General features: G+C 41.0%; 1 protein-coding gene across 2 annotated transcripts; it reads left to right on the top strand.

Annotated features, from left to right (window-relative positions):
• The first annotated feature begins 2,835 nt into the window (after window positions 1–2,835).
• Window positions 2,836–16,223, top strand: INSIG2 (insulin induced gene 2). 2 transcript variants are annotated; one of them, XM_026647417.2, is made up of 6 exons: window positions 2,836–3,041; window positions 8,730–9,064; window positions 12,125–12,249; window positions 14,731–14,897; window positions 15,380–15,479; window positions 16,097–16,223. In XM_026647417.2, the coding sequence occupies exons 2-6, from the start codon at window positions 8,821–8,823 to the stop codon at window positions 16,136–16,138; spliced, it is 678 nt and encodes a 225-aa protein (XP_026503202.1). In that variant the 5' UTR covers window positions 2,836–3,041; window positions 8,730–8,820; the 3' UTR covers window positions 16,139–16,223. The 2 variants fall into 2 exon arrangements, with proteins under 2 accessions (XP_026503202.1, XP_029766442.1); XM_029910582.1 differs by lacking the exon at window positions 2,836–3,041 and having other exon boundaries at window positions 8,712–9,064.
• The last annotated feature ends 5,063 nt before the right edge of the window (window positions 16,224–21,286 follow it).

The raw sequence follows: 21,286 nt of genomic DNA, 5'->3' as shown, positions 1-21,286 counted from the left end.
GCGGGAGTGGGTTCACGGCAGGGACAGAGGGTTGGGTGTAGGCATGAGGGCTCCAGGTAGGGGTGAAGGCTCTGGGGTGGGGCCAGGGATGTGGGATTCAGGGTGTGGGAGGGGGCTCATGGCTGGGGAAGAGGGCTGGATTGCGGGGGGTGAAGGCTCTGGTTGGGGGTGCAGGCTCTGCGGAGGGGCTGGGGATGAGGGGGTTGGGGTGTGGAAGGGGGCTCAGGGCTAAGGCAGAGTATTGGGGTGTGGGGGAGATGAGGGTTCTGGCTGGGGGCTCCTCGTAGCCAGGTTTGGGTTTTTGTTAGTAGGGTTCCCTGGAGGTTGGGTTTGTGGTTTCTCTGGGTAGGGGTCTCCGGAGGTAGGTGGCCAGAATTTGCAGGAATTCATAAAAACTGGGACAAAATACCAGTGTTTTTTAAAAGTAGCATGCACACTGAGACAAATGTGCGGGGGAAAAAGCCATTCTAGTTGTTTGTTTTTTGTTTTTTTAGTTATGTGATCATCTTGGGCGCTCCTTTATGTTAAACAACTTTTTGTTATCTTGTTCATCATACTAAGGGAAATATTCATTTCAGAGGACTAAATCCAGGATATTCTGAATCTTGTTGTTTGTTCTGTGGTCTATGTAAAGAAAGAGCCTTTTAGTGCTCTCCAAAAAAGATGCCTTTTCTGTGTGGTTTCATTGTAATTCCTGTCAATGTCAACGTAAGTACGAAATCCCTAGAGTCTACATTTTGGCTTTATGTCTACCTCTTTTCTGATTTGCTTACTTTTGAAATCTCAAATTCAAACACAACTTCCTATCTCCCCCCCCCCATCTTTTTTTTTGTTCTTCTGTTCTATGACAGCTACATTGAAAGGTGGGTAGATCTTCAGCTGGCACAAATTGGCATAGCCCACTGAAGTTCTTGGAGCTGCACTGATTTATTTTTATTCTGTCACATATTAGACTTTCATTCCCCCCACCCTCCAGTCATACAGTCAATATTTCTAATGTGATCAATTTAATTTTTCTTTACAAATTAGTTCCTTGTAATTTTATTGTACTAAACACTTGGTGGCCCAGACTATAAGTAACCTTAATTTATTTATAGATAAAACATTACTAGGCCATATATATGACAAGGAAGGAAAAGATCCATCAATCAATTGTAGTCTTCATACATTCAACCTACTCCTTACTCGAATGCACTAATTTTGTTTGTATAAAGCTTTTACTATAAGGTTGTTCCCAGTGGACTGACAGGCCTTGTCTTTGAATAAGGCTCCTGAACCATAAGTATAGTAAAACTAGCAATGCTTTGTCTTGGGGAGGCAGCTGTCCTAAGAAGTTTATCTTACATCCAAAAAGGTAATTTTATCTGATTAAAAAAAACTTGCGGGATCCAAAAACTGTAAGTCAAATATCATCACATAAAACACACTGACTAAGCATTTGGCTGTAGGAGTAACTGAGATCAATATTTTTTGTTCATCTCTATTGTATAGAACAAAAACAGACATTGAATGACTTGAAAGTAGGTAACTGCATACCTAGCACACTTTTGTAATCATGTACTCCTATCGCAGTTAACTGCTTCTTCCTTCCCCCATTCCTTAATATGTCTGTCACAATCTCTTGTGTCTTGCCTTAAATTAGATTGTAAGTGTTTTGTGGCAAGGACTGTCTCTTACTATATATTTGTACATAGTCCAGCACAATGAGGCCCTGGTTGTGACTAGGGCCTTTGGGTGCTACTGTAATACAGAATATAAAATAATTCCATATTAACCAATCAGTCTTCTTGCAATTGTATTGGGGTTTGCACTCTTATGTGCAACAACAACCCCCATTCCAATCATCATATAAGTGATTTTGTAACGTGGATATAGCAAAGTTCTTGCAATAGTCGACTTGATTTGTAAGTATTCTAAATCCATTATATTGTATTTAAGACACGTGGAATAAGAATAAAAAGAAAGTTCATTGACTAACACCGTAATTGAATGAGTAATAGCATTCTTTCCCAATGGTATTTCTCTCATATAGATAAAAATATAAATAACAAGCCTCAGGATGTTCTTATTTATTGTTCTTCCTGCTTGTTGTTAATCAAGTTAGTTTACCAGAGGTTGTGTGCCTCACATTGTAGCTTCCCCCCAAGGAAGTCTACAGGTGCCACAAATTAGTGATAAAAATGGGATTCCTGGATTAGTAATCTCTGTTCATTTTTCCCTAGTCAGCGAACCAACACTGTTAAACAACATTAAGTAAGTGCACAAATCTTCGTATCAGAAAGGGCCCAATTCAGGCCAACAATTTTTAAACCCTCTTTGAAATTAATCACAAATGATTAAATCTTTATCCCTCTGTTAGTGATATTTATTAAGCACAACTCTACTTGGGGGGAGGGATAGCTCAGTGGTTTGAGTATTGGCCTGCTAAACCCAAGGTTATGAGTTCAATCTTTGAGGGGGCTATTTAAGGATCTGTGGCAAAAATCTGTCTGGGGATTAGTCCTGCCAGTTGGACTAGATGATCTCCTGAGATCCCTTCCAACCTTGATAGTCTAATATGCCAAAATAACAAAACTGAAAGCAAAAGGATTTTACACTGTGACTCAGCTTTGCGCTTCCTGTTTTAGTAATGAACTGGATTCATAACAAAGGCCAGTGTCATCCGTTGCTTGATGGGTGCATTTCCCACCTCTCTATAAATTACAGACTAGACTACATTCTTCTTGCACTTTTCCCAGGAATCTCTCTCTTGACGTCTCTCTCTTTCGTTTCTGGCACGTCCCCACCTCCCCTTTTCCCAGCTGCTCGCCTCCTGCTTCATGACTACAGGAGCGAAGGGGAACCTCCGATCCGGTCCGTGCTTTGCAAGCGCCCTGGCTGGCCCCGCGGAAGCCCCACTGCCCCGAGCTCGTCTGCAGCGGCCGGGCCCCACGGAACCCCTCGTGCCCCGAGTCAGCTCTTCGCCCCAGCCCAGCTGAGCGCCGTGGAGCCTGCGCAAGGCGGAGACTGAGGCAAGGGAGGGAGAAGATGGCGGAGGCCGAGTAAGTAAGGGGGCTGTGGCGACACTTGCCCTGGGGCTGGGCACTTGCAGTGGGAGTGGCGAGGGCGGTAAGCCGGGGGGAGATACGGACTGTGCCTTCTGGGGGATGCAGCTGGGATGGGACAGAGCCGCTGCCGAGCTGCACCCCTGACTAGGCTGGTGGTGTCTCGCTGTTAAAACCTTTCCCCCTGGAGGGAGTGACTGCAAATGCCGGGTTCAGTGGGGCGGCCCGGGGTTCCCTCTTTGGGATCCTATGTAGTGAACTCCCCCAGGCGGGAGTCAGCCCTATATTATGTGTCAGAGGGGGCCACGTCCACATCCTGGGTACGGGTCAGATGCTGCCCTCTGGGCACACAAGCCCCTTGTTGACTGGAGCAGGAATTGTAGACGTCTGTCCAAGGGCAGAATTTGGCCCTAAATGATTAATAACAATGTGCTGCTTCATATCGGGCCCGGGCCCAGTCCCAGTCACTAAAAGTTGTTGCCACCGGACAGCCGACTTCTTGGCGTATGCAGGGCCGGATGAACTCTCCTGCGGGCCTGGGGCTATTAGATTTTGTGGGGCCCCTGTATACAAGTCTTTTTCCTAATTTAAAACAAAATGACCCCAATTATGGCATCGAGGTTATTAACACTATACTAAACTCGGCTTTTAATTAACATAAAGCCATTCTGTGGTTACATTTCAGTCTTAACTTAACTATATTCTACACGTTTTAATTCAAAATAGCCTACTTCTTATCTTAGAACAGCTGTTACATTAGTTTCTTTCTGGGAGGGAGTCTGGATGCAGCAGGGGGTTGGGGTGCAGGGTCTGGGAGGGAGTTTGGTGCAGGTGGGGATTCTGACCTGGGGCAGGGGGTTGGGGTGCAGGGTCTGGGAGGGAGTTTGGTGCAGGAGGGGGCTCTGGGCTGGGGCAGAGTGTTGGGGTGCAGGAGAGGGTGAGGGGTGCAGGCTCTGGGAGGGAGTTTGGGTGCAGGAGGGGATTCTGATTTGGGGTAAGGGGTGTGAGGTACAAGCTACAGTCGGGAGGCACTCACCACAGGTGGCTCCCAGCCATTGGCGCAGCAGGGCTCAGGCAGGCTGCATGCCGTGGCCCCACGCCGCTCCCGGAAGCGGCCGGCTACTGGCATGTCTCTGCGTGCCCCAAAGGTGAAGGGGACAGCATGTCTCTGTGCGCTGCCCACGCCATCCTGCAGCTCCCATTGGCCAGAACTGGCGAATGGGAGCTGCAGGGATGGTGCTGGGGGCCTAGGCAGCACGCAGAGCCATCTCTCTGTCCCCCCCCTCCCCCACCTGGGGCTGCAGGGACATGCCAGCAGCCGTCCTGGGAGCAGTGTGAGGCCACGGCATGCAGGCAACCTGCCTGGGCCCTGCTGCGCCAGGGCCCCCCTTAGTCCCTGCGTTAATCCGGCCCTGGGCCTATGTGATCTTTGGACAACAGGCATCTCTCTGAAAAATCCACCACCCGCAGCAGATGCTCTAGTTGGCAGACTAATGAAGGTCTGAATTCACCTTCCCATCTAGCTACTCTCTTATCTCTGAACGTGTGCCAGAGCCACCGTGGCAGGCTGTAGTGGAAAAACTTGCACTGCTATTGTCTGTCCTGAACCTGTTCTGTTCTATGTTTTTGCTTTCCAGGGCTGTCAGGCTGGTACTTCTCATAAGCACTACATTGACTTAAAAAAAAAAAAAAAAAAAACAGAAAAAAAAGCCTTCAAATTAATCCAAAATGATTCAGAGTCTCCTTCCAAATGAATGGGACTTGCAAGGCCAGGAATCAGTAAGGAGCAGGACAGGGAAAGCTGCATAATTATTGGTGCGGTGCCTGAGTGGTTAACGTGCTTGACTGCAATCCCAAAGGTTGTCTGGGATTGCAGTCAAGCACCTTAACCACTTGATCTCACACTGAAAGGCCACTTCCAGTTCACTCAGCTGCAAACTGAGTACCTGATCCATTGGGTTAGGGCAGTCAAAGTCAGTCTGATGTGAAGCTGGCCACATCACTCCCTTGTGTACTGTTGGCTAGGAAACTGACATGCCTTAACCACCTCAGCATGAGAAGCTATTGGTTTGGAGGAACTTTGACTTGGCTTTGAGGTGAAGTTCCTGGATTTTAATGTCATGAGAGAAACTTAGTCCTTGTCTACATTAGAAAACTCCCTCGGTGTCAGAATGGTAGCTTTTCATTTCCCGGTTCTCATCACCTGGTGCTAGATTTTTAGTTTAAGAAACTCAGTCTTCTTTTCCACTCCACCATGTTCTGCATAACATCTATATATTGCATAAGAATAGTTTATTTGTGGGATTCACACAAATGAGCCTTATTGATTAGCTCAACTGGTAAACTTTGGAGCAGTTTCAGGATGCTTTTCCTATTCGAGACATTGCAGTGACTGGAAAAAAATCTCCGGTAATAATTTAACTATTGTACATGACTCCCAAAGCCTTCATGTGGCACAGTTTCCCCTCACTAAAAGTTTGAGTTGAAGTGGTGTGCCACAGAAGGGATAAACTGGAGCCGAGCCTGTCTTGTAAAGGTGCCAGCTCTGTAGCTTTCCTGCGTTGTTACAGCTTTGAATATCCATTTTCAAGAGGTGATGGCACAGCAATGTTGTAGGGTCAAATTGTAAACTGTGGTGGCGTTATTCAGACCTGGATGGAAGCTTTGGATAAAATGTAACTGATTTCGATTTATGTGTGTATATATAGGCACACACTCTTCCCACACCCACAGCTGTAACTTCCCTCAGAAATCTTAATCTCCACAATTAATACAGGAGGCACAGTAATAATACATTGCAAAAACATAGGATCTTGGTGCTTTTTAAAGATTGGTCAGTTGTTGTCCCTTATTTATAGGTGGGGAAACTGAGGAACAGAGGTAAATTGATTCCCCTTAAAATCACACAGCAAATCAATGGCAGAACCAGGAGTAGAACCTAGGAGTCCTGTGTCCTCGTTGCCTGCTCTTAACCAATACACTATGCTGCTAATTCAAGGCAAAGCACTCGCTGCTGTAAACATGTTCATACTCTATAAGTGCCTCTGCACTAGGGAATTCCTTTCCTTGCTCTGAGCGGTCAAGGTGACACTGGTAAAAATGTTTGGTCCACAGCAGAGTTTGCCCGGTTAATAGCACCACTGCAACTGCACTGTTGCTGTAAAACAAGTACTTTCCTGCCATGGTCAGGAAATTTCCTGCCTGTGATTGGTTGATGAATGTTGCCAGTTGTTTCATAAATCATTGTCTGCTGAATTATTTTAATATTGTGTATGCTGGCATCATTAAACTCCATTCATACAACTGCCAATATGTTTTCTCTAGTAACTAATAATAATAATACCAAGCTGTATATAACATTTTTCAGTAGTAGGTCTCAAAGCACTTACAAAGGAGATCAGTATCATTATCCCCATTGTACAGACGAGGAAACCGAGGCACAGGTAGGTGAAGTGACTTGCCATTAGCAGGTGAGGTGATTTTGGGCAGAGCCAAGAATAGAAGCCAGATCTCCAGAGGCCCAGTCCAGAGTTCTACATAGAAGGCCACACTGCTCCCCAGTGTTGACCCTTCAATCCCATGCTTTTTATTTTACTTATTTAAGCAATGACATATTCTTACTTGGAACTTCAGTGCTTGCGCTAGAGGTCCATGGCTTATCCCACTAATCAGATTTGATAATGTTTTGCTGCTGCTCTTGCTGTCTTCTCATTTTGTATGATGCTCATTACCTTGCCCTGCTCTCCTCTTTCCCCCTCTTTAGGGGCAAGAGTGACATGACATTGCAGTGGCAGCAGTGAGATAAGCAGCAGTGAGATTAAAAAAAAAGTCTTAGTCATTTAAGATGTTGCTGCTCCATTCTAGATAATTAAAAATGTAATGGAGATTTATCATCTGCACCATCATGCCAGAGCTGCATCAGATCTGGTAGTGTTGTAAATTTCGCACTAGTGTAAATGACACACAAGATGCAGGAGGACAGAAAAGTAGGCCCTCTGTAGCCACAATAAGGGCAGCATTTCAAGTTCACAAACCTGGGTCGCACACTTAACTACTCACAAGTGTAGTCCTATTGGAGTCATTACGACTGTCCACATGAGTAAAGTGATGCCCAAATCCACAAGAATGAAGTTCTATATGGATAGGGCAACACTTTTTTATGTGGCCTCTTTGATAACCCTCTCAAAAAGTATGGATTTCTGCCTAGCCGTGGATCATAAGACAGTATTGAAGACTGTATGGTGTGCTCTAGGAATGGAATGGGGAAACAAGGAGTCTTCTACTTCTCTCTGGGTATGTCTACACTACAGGATTAATCCGAATTTAGATAATTCGAATTTGGGAAACAGGTTGTATAAATTCGATTGTGCGCGGCCACACTAAGCACATTAATTTGGTTTTTAACCACATTAATTCGGTGGTGTGCGGCCACACTACCCCATTACTTTAACCACAGTAATTCGGTGGTGTGCGGCCACACTAACCCTAATTCGAATTAACAAAATCGATTTAAGCGCTACTCCACTCGTCGAGGTGGAGTACAGAAATCGATTTTAAGTGCCCTTTAATTCGAATTAACTGGCTCTGTAGTATGGACGGGTGAAGGGTTAATTCGGATTAACGCACCTAAATCCGAATTAAAGTCGTAGTGTAGACCAGGCCTCTCTATCCATGTGGCCATGAGTAAGCATTATCGAAAGCTGCCACTAGTTGGCCGTTTCAAATTTAAAAACAATGTTTGTTTTCTTTAAAGTTCCAGGTGGCTAAGCTGTCCATGTCCTACATGAATGGGATGTTGAATCCACGTAAACCAATAGTTTTGATAGATGGTTTTAAAAAAGATGCTTGGGAAGGAAATTCTGCCATTCATATCTAGTGTGTACAGAGCTGGGCATGTATGTATGGAGTGCTCTGATGCTGATGGGAAGGTGGAGTTTCTTTACCTCTTTGCACTGTTTGTTTTGTAGCTGAGAATCATTTTTCTTAACACACTATTACAATTTTAATGAGATCTGTGTTGCCTTCATGAGAATTTCTGTGTAATGGGATTGTGTGCCCTTCTAGCTTTCAAAGACTCACCTTCTCAATTATTACAAAGGTTGTTGGCTCCACCCTGCAAATTTTTTCTCAAATTTCATTTCCCCACTCTACACTGTGAGCTTTTTACTGGCTTCTTTTGAAGATCAAAGAAGTGTGTAACTCCACAGCTGCCTTGAAACTAGATGCCTCATTCTCTTCTCAGCCACCTACACCCTGGTACCACTTCATTGTCTTCTTTCACATCAGAGTCATCACAAACTCAGTTTTCTCTGAAGCAAGCACCTCCTCCTTAGTAGTTTTTATTTCCTGTTCTTGCGCCATATGGTCCCACATCATCAGCCATGCTGTCCCACTCATTCTCGGGTTTGGTTTTTCTCCCGCTCCAAAGTATGTAAAGCTGTTGCTAAAACTTTATTTTTAGCAGCATATTCATCAGCTTAACGCATGATTGTAGACAGAACTGCAATAGCATTGTTGCACAAAGAGCTAGTTCTGTTGAGGTTTGCCTTCTTCAGAAGGTAAATTCTATCTTCTGCAAATTCAGAAAAACGTGACTTATTTTTAAATATATTTTTTAACAGATGAAAATACATTTTTGTAAAAATGTCTTCTTTTTTTTTTCAGCCGTGTCTATTGTTTTCACAGAGTTTGGGGTACATCCTAAATTGGGAGAGTTAAAGTACCGACTACAAGTGGATCCTCCCCAGTCACACTGGTGGATATTGCCTCTTGCGTCATGGCAGAAAGCGATGCAGCACCAACCATATCAAAAAAGTGTGGTCCATACATTTCATCTATAACCAGTCATGGCATAAACTTGGTGATTCGTGGATTAGTGCTGTTTTTTATTGGCGTGTTTCTTGCATTAGTATTAAACTTGCTACAGATTCAGAGAAATGTCACGCTCTTTCCACCAGATGTGATCACAAGCATCTTCTCTTCAGCTTGGTGGGTACCACCTTGCTGTGGCACAGCCTCAGGTAATGTCAGAAGGTGCCAACTGTCTGTATGTTTTGTGGGGGTGGGGGTGGTAGTGAGGAAATTAAAAATCCTTCATTAATAGAAAAATATGGAAGATTTAAAATTTTGGATCTAGTCCTGCTCCCTTTCCCATCTATCTGTTTCCTCTCCAAAAGATCTTTGTACATTTTTACAGAAGTTGTAGGGTGAATCATAGAATCGTAGAAATGTGGGACTGGAAAGGACCTTGATAGGTCATCTAGTCCAGTCCCCTGCACTGAGGCAGGACTAAATATTAGCCCTGCTGTGCTGAATTCTTGAGTCGGAAGATTATGCTCAGTTTTCAGGATTAGGAGTACAGAGTTTGGCAATCCACTGAAATCCATAGGATTGTAACCTTGAGGCTAGATTACTGCCGTGCCCTTTGTGGGCAACTCTGGAAAGGAACCTGGAGATCCCAGATTTTGCAGCATGGAGTAGTTTGCCTTGTCTGGTGTAAGCCGTAATGAGAGTATGCCATTTTTGCCCCAGCTTCCTGTTTGCTTCAGAGTGCGGGTCAAGGTGCAGGTTTAGACCTGTAAAGCTCCACGTGGTCTGGAACGCAGCTGTCCCCCTATATCCTAAGGAGATATAGGCACAAGGTGCTGCTTTGCTCTTGTCAGTGGTACATTGTTAACAATGGATGTCCTCTGAAATCTGCTCCCTTTAAAAGTCTGACAGAGTTTGGGCTTCAGAACACAGTGTAAGACCTTTCCCATGGGTCAATATAACACTTTACCAGTGGATTATTCTGAGCAGCTGGATGGGGGAATTCTATTATAAGTAGACCTTTATTTTAAAGACAGTATCTTCCTTGAGCTTGATTTTAATGAGAGTGAGGAGTCCATTTGCCTCTTTGGGTGGTAATACAAATCAGTAAACTTACCTTTGGTCTATTGGGCACTTCTGGCATCAAGGTTTTGCTAAAGGTAATTTTTAAATCAAATATTTTATCTAATTACTTTTCTTTTGGTATGGTGTTGAATCATTTCACCACAGATTTCATAAAAGAGCCTGATCTGAGAGGAAACTGTCCAAATAGCTGTCTCAATATGTCAGTTTTGTTCTCTCTGTCTTTGGAATATTTTGGTCACAGTTATATACTTGTTGTATCTGTAAGTTGCCTGTCTAACATAGCTCTTATTCTCTAATCTTGCTGCTATGGTACCCTGTATTTGCTGCATATTTTTTTATGCTTAAATTGGTTGTCTTGACATAGAGCTCATGAGGGGTTTGATTTACTGATAGAGCAGTTTGATTTGGCCATCTCGAAGGATTTTTTCTTTCCTATTTGTAGTGGGGCTCAGCTATCCAACAACATATCTATTATGTCTTTTTACAGTAAGTGATCTCAGGTTTGTTTTGTAAAAGAGAATACATGGATGTAGCTCTGTAAAATTATCTGTTAGTAAGATGGGCTTTTTGTGTCCATGGGACCAGGGGAGAGGGGAAACAGGCTCTGAAAAGATTTAAAGGGTCAGCGGTATGCCTACTGTTCTCATTTAGTTACACACCATGCTCCCACACTATTTTCAGTGCACAGTCTACTTCAGTTGTTTCTACCTAAAGGATTTGTTCTGGGGGTTGAAATGACAGTGTCCCATTTGCAATAGTGTCTCTCTCTTAGCAAGCAATGGAGACCATTACATACCTACAAACTCTTTACCAGGAAACTCTAAGGTTCAGGCTTTGTCACAGTCTTGAGGTGACAAGCTGAGCTTCTATGCGGAAATTGACTTACAAGGTTGCATGTTCTTAGTCGATTTCTTCCAGCTTTAAATGCTACAGTATCTCTTTGTAGGAATGTTTCACAATTCTTCCTCTCCTGCTCTTGTCTGTCTAGCATACAAGTGCTACCTGAGGGAATAGTGTTTGCAACCTACTCAAGGCCATCTGCTGGATAACTCATGTGTTGTTCTGCTACCCATGCCTACACAATCTAATTGACATTAATATGTCTCTGGGGTATGACTTCCCCCTCTCCATCACCCCCAGTAAACAGATTTGCAAAACCACAATATTTGTAATTCTTTGACGGACCCCCTAGGCATTAGGCCTAGTTTACTCATCCTAAAGACACAAATGAAGAGAGATTTTTCATAGCCATCCATCAGTGCTATTTGCGGAGACTTTTTTCATCTACCGCTGTTAGCTATCAGTTGGGCCCCACGTCCTCAGCTAGAATGCTGGTTACATGGCAATTTCTGATGCTGCTTCACTGGTGATTTTTCATTTATTTCTTAAACCCTGTAGATCAGGTTCCTCTCTGGCATGTGGAAAACATCTCCTGTGAGATGCATCCAACCTACCACCAGAATAGGTGTTAGAATTCAAAGCTGCCTCCTGAGCTCCTGCTTCTTACATACTAAAGCAGTGTAACATTAAACTTTCACGTGTGCCTCTTAGCTGGGGTGAGAATTGTCTTTATAGGTGGAACTACGGTATAGTGAGTGTTTAAGGAAAAGTATTGACAATGTTTAGAAAATCCCACTTTTAGTTTATTTTCACCCCTTCCTGGTATTATGCATCAGTGCAAAGCTGTTTTTATATATATATATATATATATATATATATATATATATACACACATACATATGGAGATACACCTATCTCATAGAGCTGGAAGGGACCCCGAAAGGTCATTGAGTCCAGCCCCCTGCCTTCACTAGCAGGACCAAGTACTGATTTTGCCCCAGATCCCTAAGTGCCCCCCCTCAAGGATTGAACTCACAACCCTGGGTTTAGCAGGCCAATGCTCAAACCACTGAGCTATTCCTCCTTGTGGCTGAAGATGCTGCAAGGGAATTTTAAATTACAAACATATAGCTGTTTTCATTGAATTTTAAGGCAGCCGTTTAATAATAACTTATGTTTTGGGCCTAAACTATCTGAAATGCCTTCCTTTTTATTTTTAAATCTTGACAGTGTTTGAAAAATATTTGTTTTTTATGGTTGCAGAACCACCTTGGTCTAGATTGTCTCTAGTGCAGCTAAGTATTGCAGATGCTTTAATTGTTAATTTTTCTTTCATATTTCCACAGCTGTGATTGGGTTGTTGTATCCCTGCATGGACAGACATCTGGGAGAGCCACATAAATTTAAGAGAGAATGGTCCAGTGTAATGCGATGTGTAGCAGTCTTTGTGGGTATCAATCATGCTAGTGCTGTATCCTTCTATGTGGTAATGAAGTTTGCAGTAACAAATTCTGGTGAACCAAAGGTTAAATAGCTGCTCACAATGTAACTGTTTCTAAAATATGATGTATAAAGTTTTAAAAGGACATACAGAGTGTAGCTTAGAGTTAAAACTGTTATAGAATGTCAGTAGCTGCACTAGTTAATGAAGGTTATGCATATAAGTTTCTAGAAATACCACTTAAACTGAAATCTCTCACCTTGTTTTTTTAAATCTATGTTTTTGTCTTTTTTAGAGTTATTCAAGTACATATGGGAAAGGAGTTTATGCTCTGAGAAATTTTTAAGGTTGCTCTTCTTGCACTTATTGTAAACTCAATACAGTTACAGTTTTAAAGACCAAACTTCACATGTGCAGCAGCATCAATGAAGAGTGTGCACTTTGCTAAGCACGGGAAAAAATTGGTAGGAAAAAAATACTCGGCATTGGTTATTCATGGATCTCAAAGCATTTTACAAAAGCGAATAAGCATTATTATCCCTATTTTACAGACAGGGGACTGAGATGCAGATAGGCTAAGTGACTTGCCTTAGAATATGCAGAAAGGAGAGAAGTTACAAGTGAATCGATGTGGCATGATGTGAAATACATCATTTTTCTGCCGAATTCTCAAAAATCCATGTACACCTTTACACTAGACTAATACTAGCCCCAGATGAAGGAGTCATGATTCCCAGAAGCCCATTGGACAAAAACATGTCCTCAGAATGGACTGTGATGCCTCACTGGCAACCCATGAGCAGTTGTGCTTTGTGTCATCATGTATAGGATCTCCCTCTCCAAGTTAAGGCAATTGACTAGTCTACCAAACTCAAACTCAAAGATAAGTAATTAAAAGAAAAATTTAAGAATCTCTAGAAGGCTCATTCTTTCATCTTTAGCATCAGGTCCCAGACTATGGTCTGCAGAGAATTGCTGGTGATGTGGTGCAAACTCCCTGGCCATGTGGTGCTGGCTCTCTTTTTTGTTTCCCGCTGAAAGAGAACCAGAAGAGAGAGAATGGATGAAATGAGATGCCAAAGGAAGGCATGGAAAATGGGCTGCATTCCCATTCAAGTGGCCTTACCTTTGGATGGATATTGTTCTTTTCCCACAATACCCCATCCTATCTAGTGTGGCCAGAAAAGTTGGAGCTATCAAAGCTAGGGTCTGCTAATATCCTCTTGCGGGCCTCAGGTCTCCCATATTTGAAGACGTGTCCATCTGGTCTCGTGGATGCCACCAACTTCTGACCACCCCCTGACTGTGGGCACATTCAGATACAGGACCCTAAGAAATTCTGACATGTTTCTTGAAAATTGAGTGGTGAACTCCTCATGAGTCAGATTACTTTCAGCAAACACCTCTGCAGTTTGCTATCAGCCATTCCACATTTTTAAGGAAGCAATGCCTCTTCCATAGCTATTATTAGTGTAGCAACTCTACTTTCTTCTAAGTGGCTTCCTGAAAAGCCTGAGCTTCAGTTCATCTCACTTTAAAATAACAGCATTTGATCTGACTTTGATCCTTGTGTCTGTCACTCTCTCTCTGTTACCGTCCAGTTTACCCCATTTCTTGTTAGACTACTCCACTAGATCTTTCTCCAGGCCGGTGGATTCCTGTGGTTGAGACCAGGACAACATTTTAACCTATACATTTGTCATCCCCTAAATCTAAGTTTAGGCTTATGAATGTTAACGATCTCTCTTTAACGGTACTTTCTTACAGAGATGTTGAGAAAATGAATTAGTTGATATTTGTAAAGTGTTTTGAAGAGGGCAAAGTGCTACAAAAGTGTCTAGGATTATTGATTTATCATATTTGCATAGCTGTAGCTTTTTAAAAAGCAAACAAGATTCTGAATAAATGTTTTACTGGATAAAAATACTATTCTAATTAAAAACATGTAATAGTTATTGAAATTAAATATATTTTGTTTTTCCAAATGACCTTATTTCAGTAGGCAACAACATAAGATATATGGCATTTTGGCAATTTAATGTTAGATTTAAGGCTTTAACCTTAGGATATTAAAGGAGCAACAGGTGAGGCTGGACTGTTGTTGGTACTTCTTCATCTGAACAGTAATATTTTTATAGTAAATCTGTCAAAAAATCTGGTATTCTGCTTAATTTCTGTCTAGTCTCCTTGTACTTTAAAACACTTGTACAGTTTGTAGCAAAGTCCTGAGACAACATTGTGGGTTTAAAAAAATACTGTAAACATAAAATAACATTTTAAGTAAATATTTTTATTAACACAGATAAAATAATACTTTAAAATTATTATTATAATATTCTTATACCATTTAGTTGTATTAAATGAAGAGAGCCGTGTTTATGCAAGAGCTAGGTGTTGTTATTATGTAGGACTGTGTTATTTTTCAGGTCAAAAGTTAGTTAATGAAGTAAATATTATTGAACTTCACCTGAAGTTGGCACTTTAAAACTGATCCTTAACAAATGACCACAGAAAGTGGATTTTGCCAACAACATACAGTTGTCTCTTACACTAGCAGCTCTTTCAATTGGACTATGGTGGACCTTTGATAGATCACGAAGTGGCTTTGGTCTTGGAATAGGAATTGCTTTTCTGGCCACCTTGGTATCACAGCTTCTGGTCTACAATGGGGTTTACCAGTGAGTCTTTATTTTTCTTCTGGTTAAGTGGTGTTCATGTTAGATTAGTAAACAAGAACATTGAAGGTAGATCTGACTTAACTTGAGCCCTGAACTTGCTAAGACTTAAACACATGTGTAACTTTACTTTAATTGGACTATTCATGTGAGTGCTTATGTGTGTGTAAGACCGAGATTTTGGTTTGGAGTTCTAAAACTGCTACATTACCAACAGCAAAACAACCTGGATCAAACAGAGAAAGGATATTAGAATAAATGGATGGATGGGTAGTAAATTTGATATTTGCAGTAAGAAATCAAACTTTCTACTACAAGTGTGTGTATCTTTAGGCTAATCTATTCCCATATCCAGATTTCTCAGTATGTCTATCTCTGTGCCTAACTTTAAAAGTATACGTTTTTTTGAAGAAAGGATTGTGCACAGGGTTAAGTTCAGTGTTGGCAGTAAACAGATAATCATGCAAACTTGTATTCCTTTCTAGATATACATCTCCAGATTTCCTTTATGTTCGTTCCTGGTTACCATGTATATTTTTTGCTGGTGGCATTACTGTGGGGAACATTGGTAGGCAGCTGGCAATGGTAAGTTAGGGTTTATTTTATTTTTGGGGGGGTATGGAGCTTGTATTGTCTGGTTTTAAAAGATTCTTTCCTAATAAACACCAACCAGTTATTCAAATTGCAAATGTGGACTAAGATGGGAGTCCAGAGACAGTGCTTTTCAGTTTGGTCAGCATGTCCCTGCCACCAGCAGACGTTCTGTCCGCTGCTGAGTGCCCCACATATCCTAAAGGGTTCCCCATTTCATTGTGTTCATTCCATTCTGTACGCGCACAAGCCTTTGCAGGATTAAGGCCTAAATAAGAACACCATGTTTGGGGGGAGGAAAGTTGCATAAGCTCCAAGTTAATAGCTAATGTACTTAGGCTCTCTTTTGCTATGCAAGGAGGCACAGAATGCTAGCACTCTGTGCATAGATTGTGTACAAAATGCTTACTACAGAACTGTAGTTGGTGAGGGTACCCTGAAAAGCATGGGAGTTTGGGGGCCTGAACTGATCTGGGGGAAAGTGTGGGTAGAGCTGTTGTGTCAGTTGCTATGTAGATCCCTCCCTTTCACAGCTGTCTAACTCAGAACTTCATTGTAAATTATAAATTCTTGTTCTCAAATAATTTTCACTCTCTTTGGTTGTTTTGCAGTATGAATGCAAAGTCATTGCAGAAAAATCTCACCAGGACTGAGGAAAAGCAAACTACATCTTTTATACAGGAAAATATATGACAAACAACTGTCGGAAGAACATGCTATAAGGAACATTTTGACTATAAAATTGCCAAAATGCAGTTCCCCCCACCCTCCCCCTTGAATGGTACACGTTATTGCAATCTGTGATTGCTGCTTCTGTAAGTCAGTTAGAAACCTTAGTGTCTGATTCCTGTGAAGTAACACTCGTATGCAATACATTTGACAATATTTGTTCATAGACAGGATTGTTTTTTTGCCAATCTAAACTAGGTTTACCATCTTTTTCCACAATGTTTCAGTGCCAAACAGACCTTTGAGTTACTGTACTGTAGCTGAAAATTCTGCGTCAGTTTTTCTAGGCAATTTGGGGAATTGAAGTTTTTGATCGTTTAGCAAAAGCCAGAGAATTCAGAATTAAGGCTGAAGATATTGCAACTCATGCTGGTAGATAGTCATAAACATGTCTTTTCCCCTGAACAGAATCACAGCCTTGCTACTGATTAATGAAGACACGCATCACCTAGGGCCAGATTCTGACACTACTAGTCATGCTGAGTAATACCTTACTCTACAAGTAGTCTGGCTGAAGTCTGTGGGACTAGTGGGTGGGGGAAGGTTCTATTTTAGGTACTTGTATGGCCCCATTTGTGTAATATCTAAGTGTCTCAAACTCTATAATGTATTTATCCTCACTACCCCCACTGTGAGATAGGGAAGCACTGCAATCCTCATTTTATAGATGGGGAACTGAGGCACAGAGAGGCTAAATTTCTTGCCCAAGGTTCACACAGGAAATCTGTGGCAGAGCAGGGACTTGATCCCAGGTCTTCCAAGACAGAGGTTTTTGCACTAACCACTTCTCTTTCTGTCTGTGTGTGTGTTGGAATCTGGCCTATATTTTGGGGCTTACCCCCAGTTTCCCTTTTTGGCTTTGCAATTCCCCCTTCAGAGTATAGGTCAAACTCACTAGCTTCAAATAGACACCCACCTGATTGATTTAAGTTGACTTCTGCCTGATTATGCCAGCAGTGAATTAGGCCGGGAACGTCCCCACCTCTTGTTTCTTGACTTCCATCACTGTCTTGATGTTGTTTAAGCAAGCTCTTTTTTTGCATTTTAATTATTATTATTTTTAATCTTCCATGAAAGATTTTTAAAACACGTTACAGTCACATAAGGAGACTGAAGTTGGTCCAAAGAACAAATACATGTTTAGATAAGTTTTATAATGTCTATGTATGTATTGTACATGAAGCCTGATATAGGCAATTTTTTTTCAGTCTTGTGTGCTTATATCTGAAGTCTATAACATATGTGGTGAAATGCCTCCAATAGCATGTAACAACAATAAGAGTCACCAGAAGGAAAAACTTTTGCGTGGACGCAGCTTTTAAAATTTTTAAATAAGCAAATGATATTTGGGGATCTCAGTTCAGCAGCTCCACAGTTTTTCATTGGCTTATTACAGCTCCATGACATTTCAGTGCCTCATGCACATTTTCACATATTGGTCACAATTCAGGAAAGCACTTAAGCAGGCTCTTTCCTTTAAGCTAACCTTAAGCATATGCTTAAGTGCACTCCTGTTTAGGGATGTTTCTCCTCCATCAGGGTCATAATAAATAATGCAACCTTGGATGTTACATAAATGAAGGTTGTAATTCCATTTTCAGGTTCTGGCATTTCACAAGGAACCTGCTGATATATTTTAAATTTATTTTTTTCCCCATAACATTTCGCCTGATCTGCATTCCTTACTCAGGCAAGTGATTTCAGTTGGACTGCCTGATCAGATCCTCAGCATGGTTGTCTTCATAAAAAGTCAATGATTGGCATAAAAGCGGAGATATTGATCATAATTTTTACAATAGCTGTAGGGAAATAATGCGATACCTCATTCCACGGCTTTAATGTTGACCACTGTGTGTGTTTAAAACTGGAGGTAAGTCATTTCTTATTTGCTTAGTAATAAGTTCTTCTATCTATTGGTTTACATACCTATAGAAAACAGGACGTGTATTCAAATGTACAGTAAAAATCCTTGTGAAAAGTGGTTACTGTTCATTTGTGGCACCCACTTTGCAACATTTTAAAATCACATTCATTTAAAAATGATTGGAATATACTGTCAGCTAACTTTAAGCCGATTGTGCAAAATGCACTTGGGTGGTCTCCTTTATTATAGAGCTGTTATTTTTTTAATTCTTATTTAACTAAAATAAATTTGCTGCCGGACTAAAACCTTGTATGCCAAATTTTCAAACTGCATTATAATTTTATGGCTGGAATACTCAGAACCTGAAAAAAGAGGTACATAATGGGAATGCTGACACAGCCTTAACTATAGTGGTGTGAACATGCTGCTATTGTATAGTGTGTAATTATAATATTTAGACTGTCTTCAAAATGTTCAGTATAGAATGAATAAGGTATATTTTAGATACAACTTTATAAGCACTATAAACTCTTCACTAACTATGAGTTGTAAAGTCTATGCTGGTTAGGTTACTTCTGCTGTTAAAAGCAAAATATGTATTAAATATAATTACAATATTTTGTGACAGGTTTATTTTTTTAAGTAGTAATCATTCATAATTATACTGAACATCTCCACAAGTGTTTCACATGCTAATTTTAGCTGTAGAGTGGCATGATGGTTTCACAATCCCCCTGTTTAAAACTACTAGATTAAAAACAGGATTACTAAATAAGGAGTGAGACTTAAATCAACAGTGATTCTAACAAAACTTTGGTACTGAACTGCCTTTAAAATTCTGACATTTTAAATCTGAAAGCTGGAAGGGGAATACCAGGGCTGGATGGGAGAATATATACAAATGACCAATTTTATCTCAAACTGCGTAAAACAGAAAATAAAGATTTTGGAATAAATGGTAATTTAAACATGGAAAAGAGGTTAATTGTGGGGTGTCCCAAGAATCCATAACAGGACCTGTGTTGTATAACTTATTTATCAGTGGTCTGAACTGGGTGGGGTTAACAGTGAGGTGGCAACGTTAGGTAATGCAGCGTTAGTTAGGTTAATCAAGTCTAAAATTTTGAGTTGCTTCAAAGCTACCCCCTTAGCAATTCTATAGTACATATATAACTTTCATTTCATAAACAGATGTGGAGGGGCCTGGACTTGATGACTTCTTGAGGTCCTTGTTAGCCCTATATGTCTATAATTATCTAATGCACATTGGAAGGTTCAGTGTGAATTATTCATATACACTGATGGATCTTACATTAGCAGGAAAGAGAGATAGGTGTCATTGTGGGCAGTCCAGATAAAAATTTCTGGTCTATATGGTGTACTAGTCCAAAAAAACCCAACAACCCTGGGGAAAAAACAAACAAACAATCAGTCATAGGTGTATTAAGACAGATAAATATTCAGGCTGAGGCATAATAGTGTCTGTGTTCTGTTTTGGACACGACATCTCAAAAGTAATACAACAGAAATAGAAGAGGTCAAGAGCATTGTAACCAATGAAAACAAACAGCAGTATTAAATGACTTCACATCTGAACATGGGGAATTACTACACACATTTCCCTGTTGTCATAATAGGTAATACTAAGAAGTTTTGGAATGGATACGAAGCCTCATGCTGCATGGTTTAAATCAATCTTTTAAGTATTAGAGATTAGGCTGAGAGATGATGTGGGGGCAGATTTTCCCATATCTGCTTGCTCCAGCCTTCTTACAGCTTCCTCTGAAGCACCTGGTGTTGGCCACTGTCAGAGACAGAGTACAGGACTAGATGGACCTTGGGTCTGATCCAGTGTGACAATTCCTATGTTTCTATGGACTGTTATGGAATAACTCAAAGCTTTTTCCTAACACCTGTGAGTTAGTGCTTAATTTAGGCACTGAAGATTGAATGTTTACATCCCTCATTTTCTCTAATGAGATCTCGCACACCTCTGGATGATGTTATCCATATAAACATCTAAAGTGGGGGATACTAAAAGGGTTAGGATTATTTAGATTAGAGAGGAGACAGGTAAAATGTGGTACAATGGAACTATTTACAATAATGAATGTTATAAAGAACATAAATTGGGCATTTCTTTACCTCTTCTCAATGCTATAGGAAGGAATTTAAGCCAATGAAATAGCCAGGCAATACATTTCCTCATTCTGTTTCCTCCTTAAAACTCACCTCTGCCTGGATGCCTATAAATCACTGCACAATGGCTAGGCCATTGGCATACTGACACTTTTATTTATTAATATAAACCGGATTGTTTCATTGCCTATCTTGTCTTTTTCCAGGTCCATTTATTTGTTTTATACACTTATTGTCTCAACAGGTGTATAGACTGTATACTCTTTGGAGAAGGGGAGGCCTTTGTATTATAGTATCTAGCTAAATGGGTCCCAAATTCCTAATTGAGGCTTCTGGCTGCTTCTGTAACTCTGCTTTGAGTTACTGCTTTGTAACTCCTTGGCAGAAGGTAGTATTGAGGAAAAGAGCATGTAAAATTAAATTAAAGATTAGACAAATGATTAATAAGACTATCCATAGTTATGCTACACAGGGTAAAAATGTTCAATGAACAGAGCCCTCATGCTAACCCTCCAGGAGTGTTCTGGAGTCTCCAGGACTTAAAGGTTAATCTATAATTGAAGATTTTTATGTGATGAAACCTCCAGGAATACATCCAACCAAACTTGGCAACTCTGCCTCATGCTAGGTCATGCCAAACAGTTGCATGGGCTTAGGAAAAAACTCCACCCCACTCCCATAGGAAAGTTATTGCATAATTGTCCTTAACAGGGAGGTTTACACATTTCTTAGAAATATCTAGTGCTGTCCATTGTTTGAGATTGGATATTGCACTAGACCAGAGGTCGGCAACCTTTCAGAAGTGGTGTGCCGAGTCTTCATTTATTCACTCTAATTTAAGATTTCGCGTGCGAGTCATACATTTTAACGTTTTTAGAAGGTCTCTTTCTGTAAGTCTATAATATATAACTAAACTATTGTTGTATGTAAAGTAAATAAGGTTTATAAAATGTTCAAGAAGCTTCATTTAAAATTAAATTAAAATGCAGAGCCCCTGGACTGGTGGCCAGGACCTGGGCAGTGTGAGTGCCACTGAAAATCAGCTCGCGTGCCGCCTTCGGCACACGTG

This window comes from Terrapene carolina, unplaced genomic scaffold, assembly GCF_002925995.2.
Source record: "Terrapene carolina triunguis isolate 2854851 unplaced genomic scaffold, T_m_triunguis-2.0 Scaffold62, whole genome shotgun sequence".
Taxonomy (NCBI): domain Eukaryota; kingdom Metazoa; phylum Chordata; order Testudines; family Emydidae; genus Terrapene; species Terrapene triunguis.
The sequence above is the reverse complement of the archived record's forward strand: the minus strand, read 5'-3'. Positions and strand labels throughout refer to the sequence as shown.

Bases quoted from the DNA above. Each gene is read 5' to 3' on its own strand.
- INSIG2 (XM_026647417.2), top strand. From the start codon at position 8,821: ATGGCAGAAAGCGATGCAGCACCAACCATATCAAAAAAGTGTGGTCCA. The intron at 12,250-14,730 runs GTATCCTTCTAT...AAATGACCACAG, and splicing joins GTATCAATCATGCTAGTGCT to AAAGTGGATTTTGCCAACAA. The intron at 14,898-15,379 runs GTGAGTCTTTAT...ATTCCTTTCTAG, and splicing joins GTCTACAATGGGGTTTACCA to ATATACATCTCCAGATTTCC.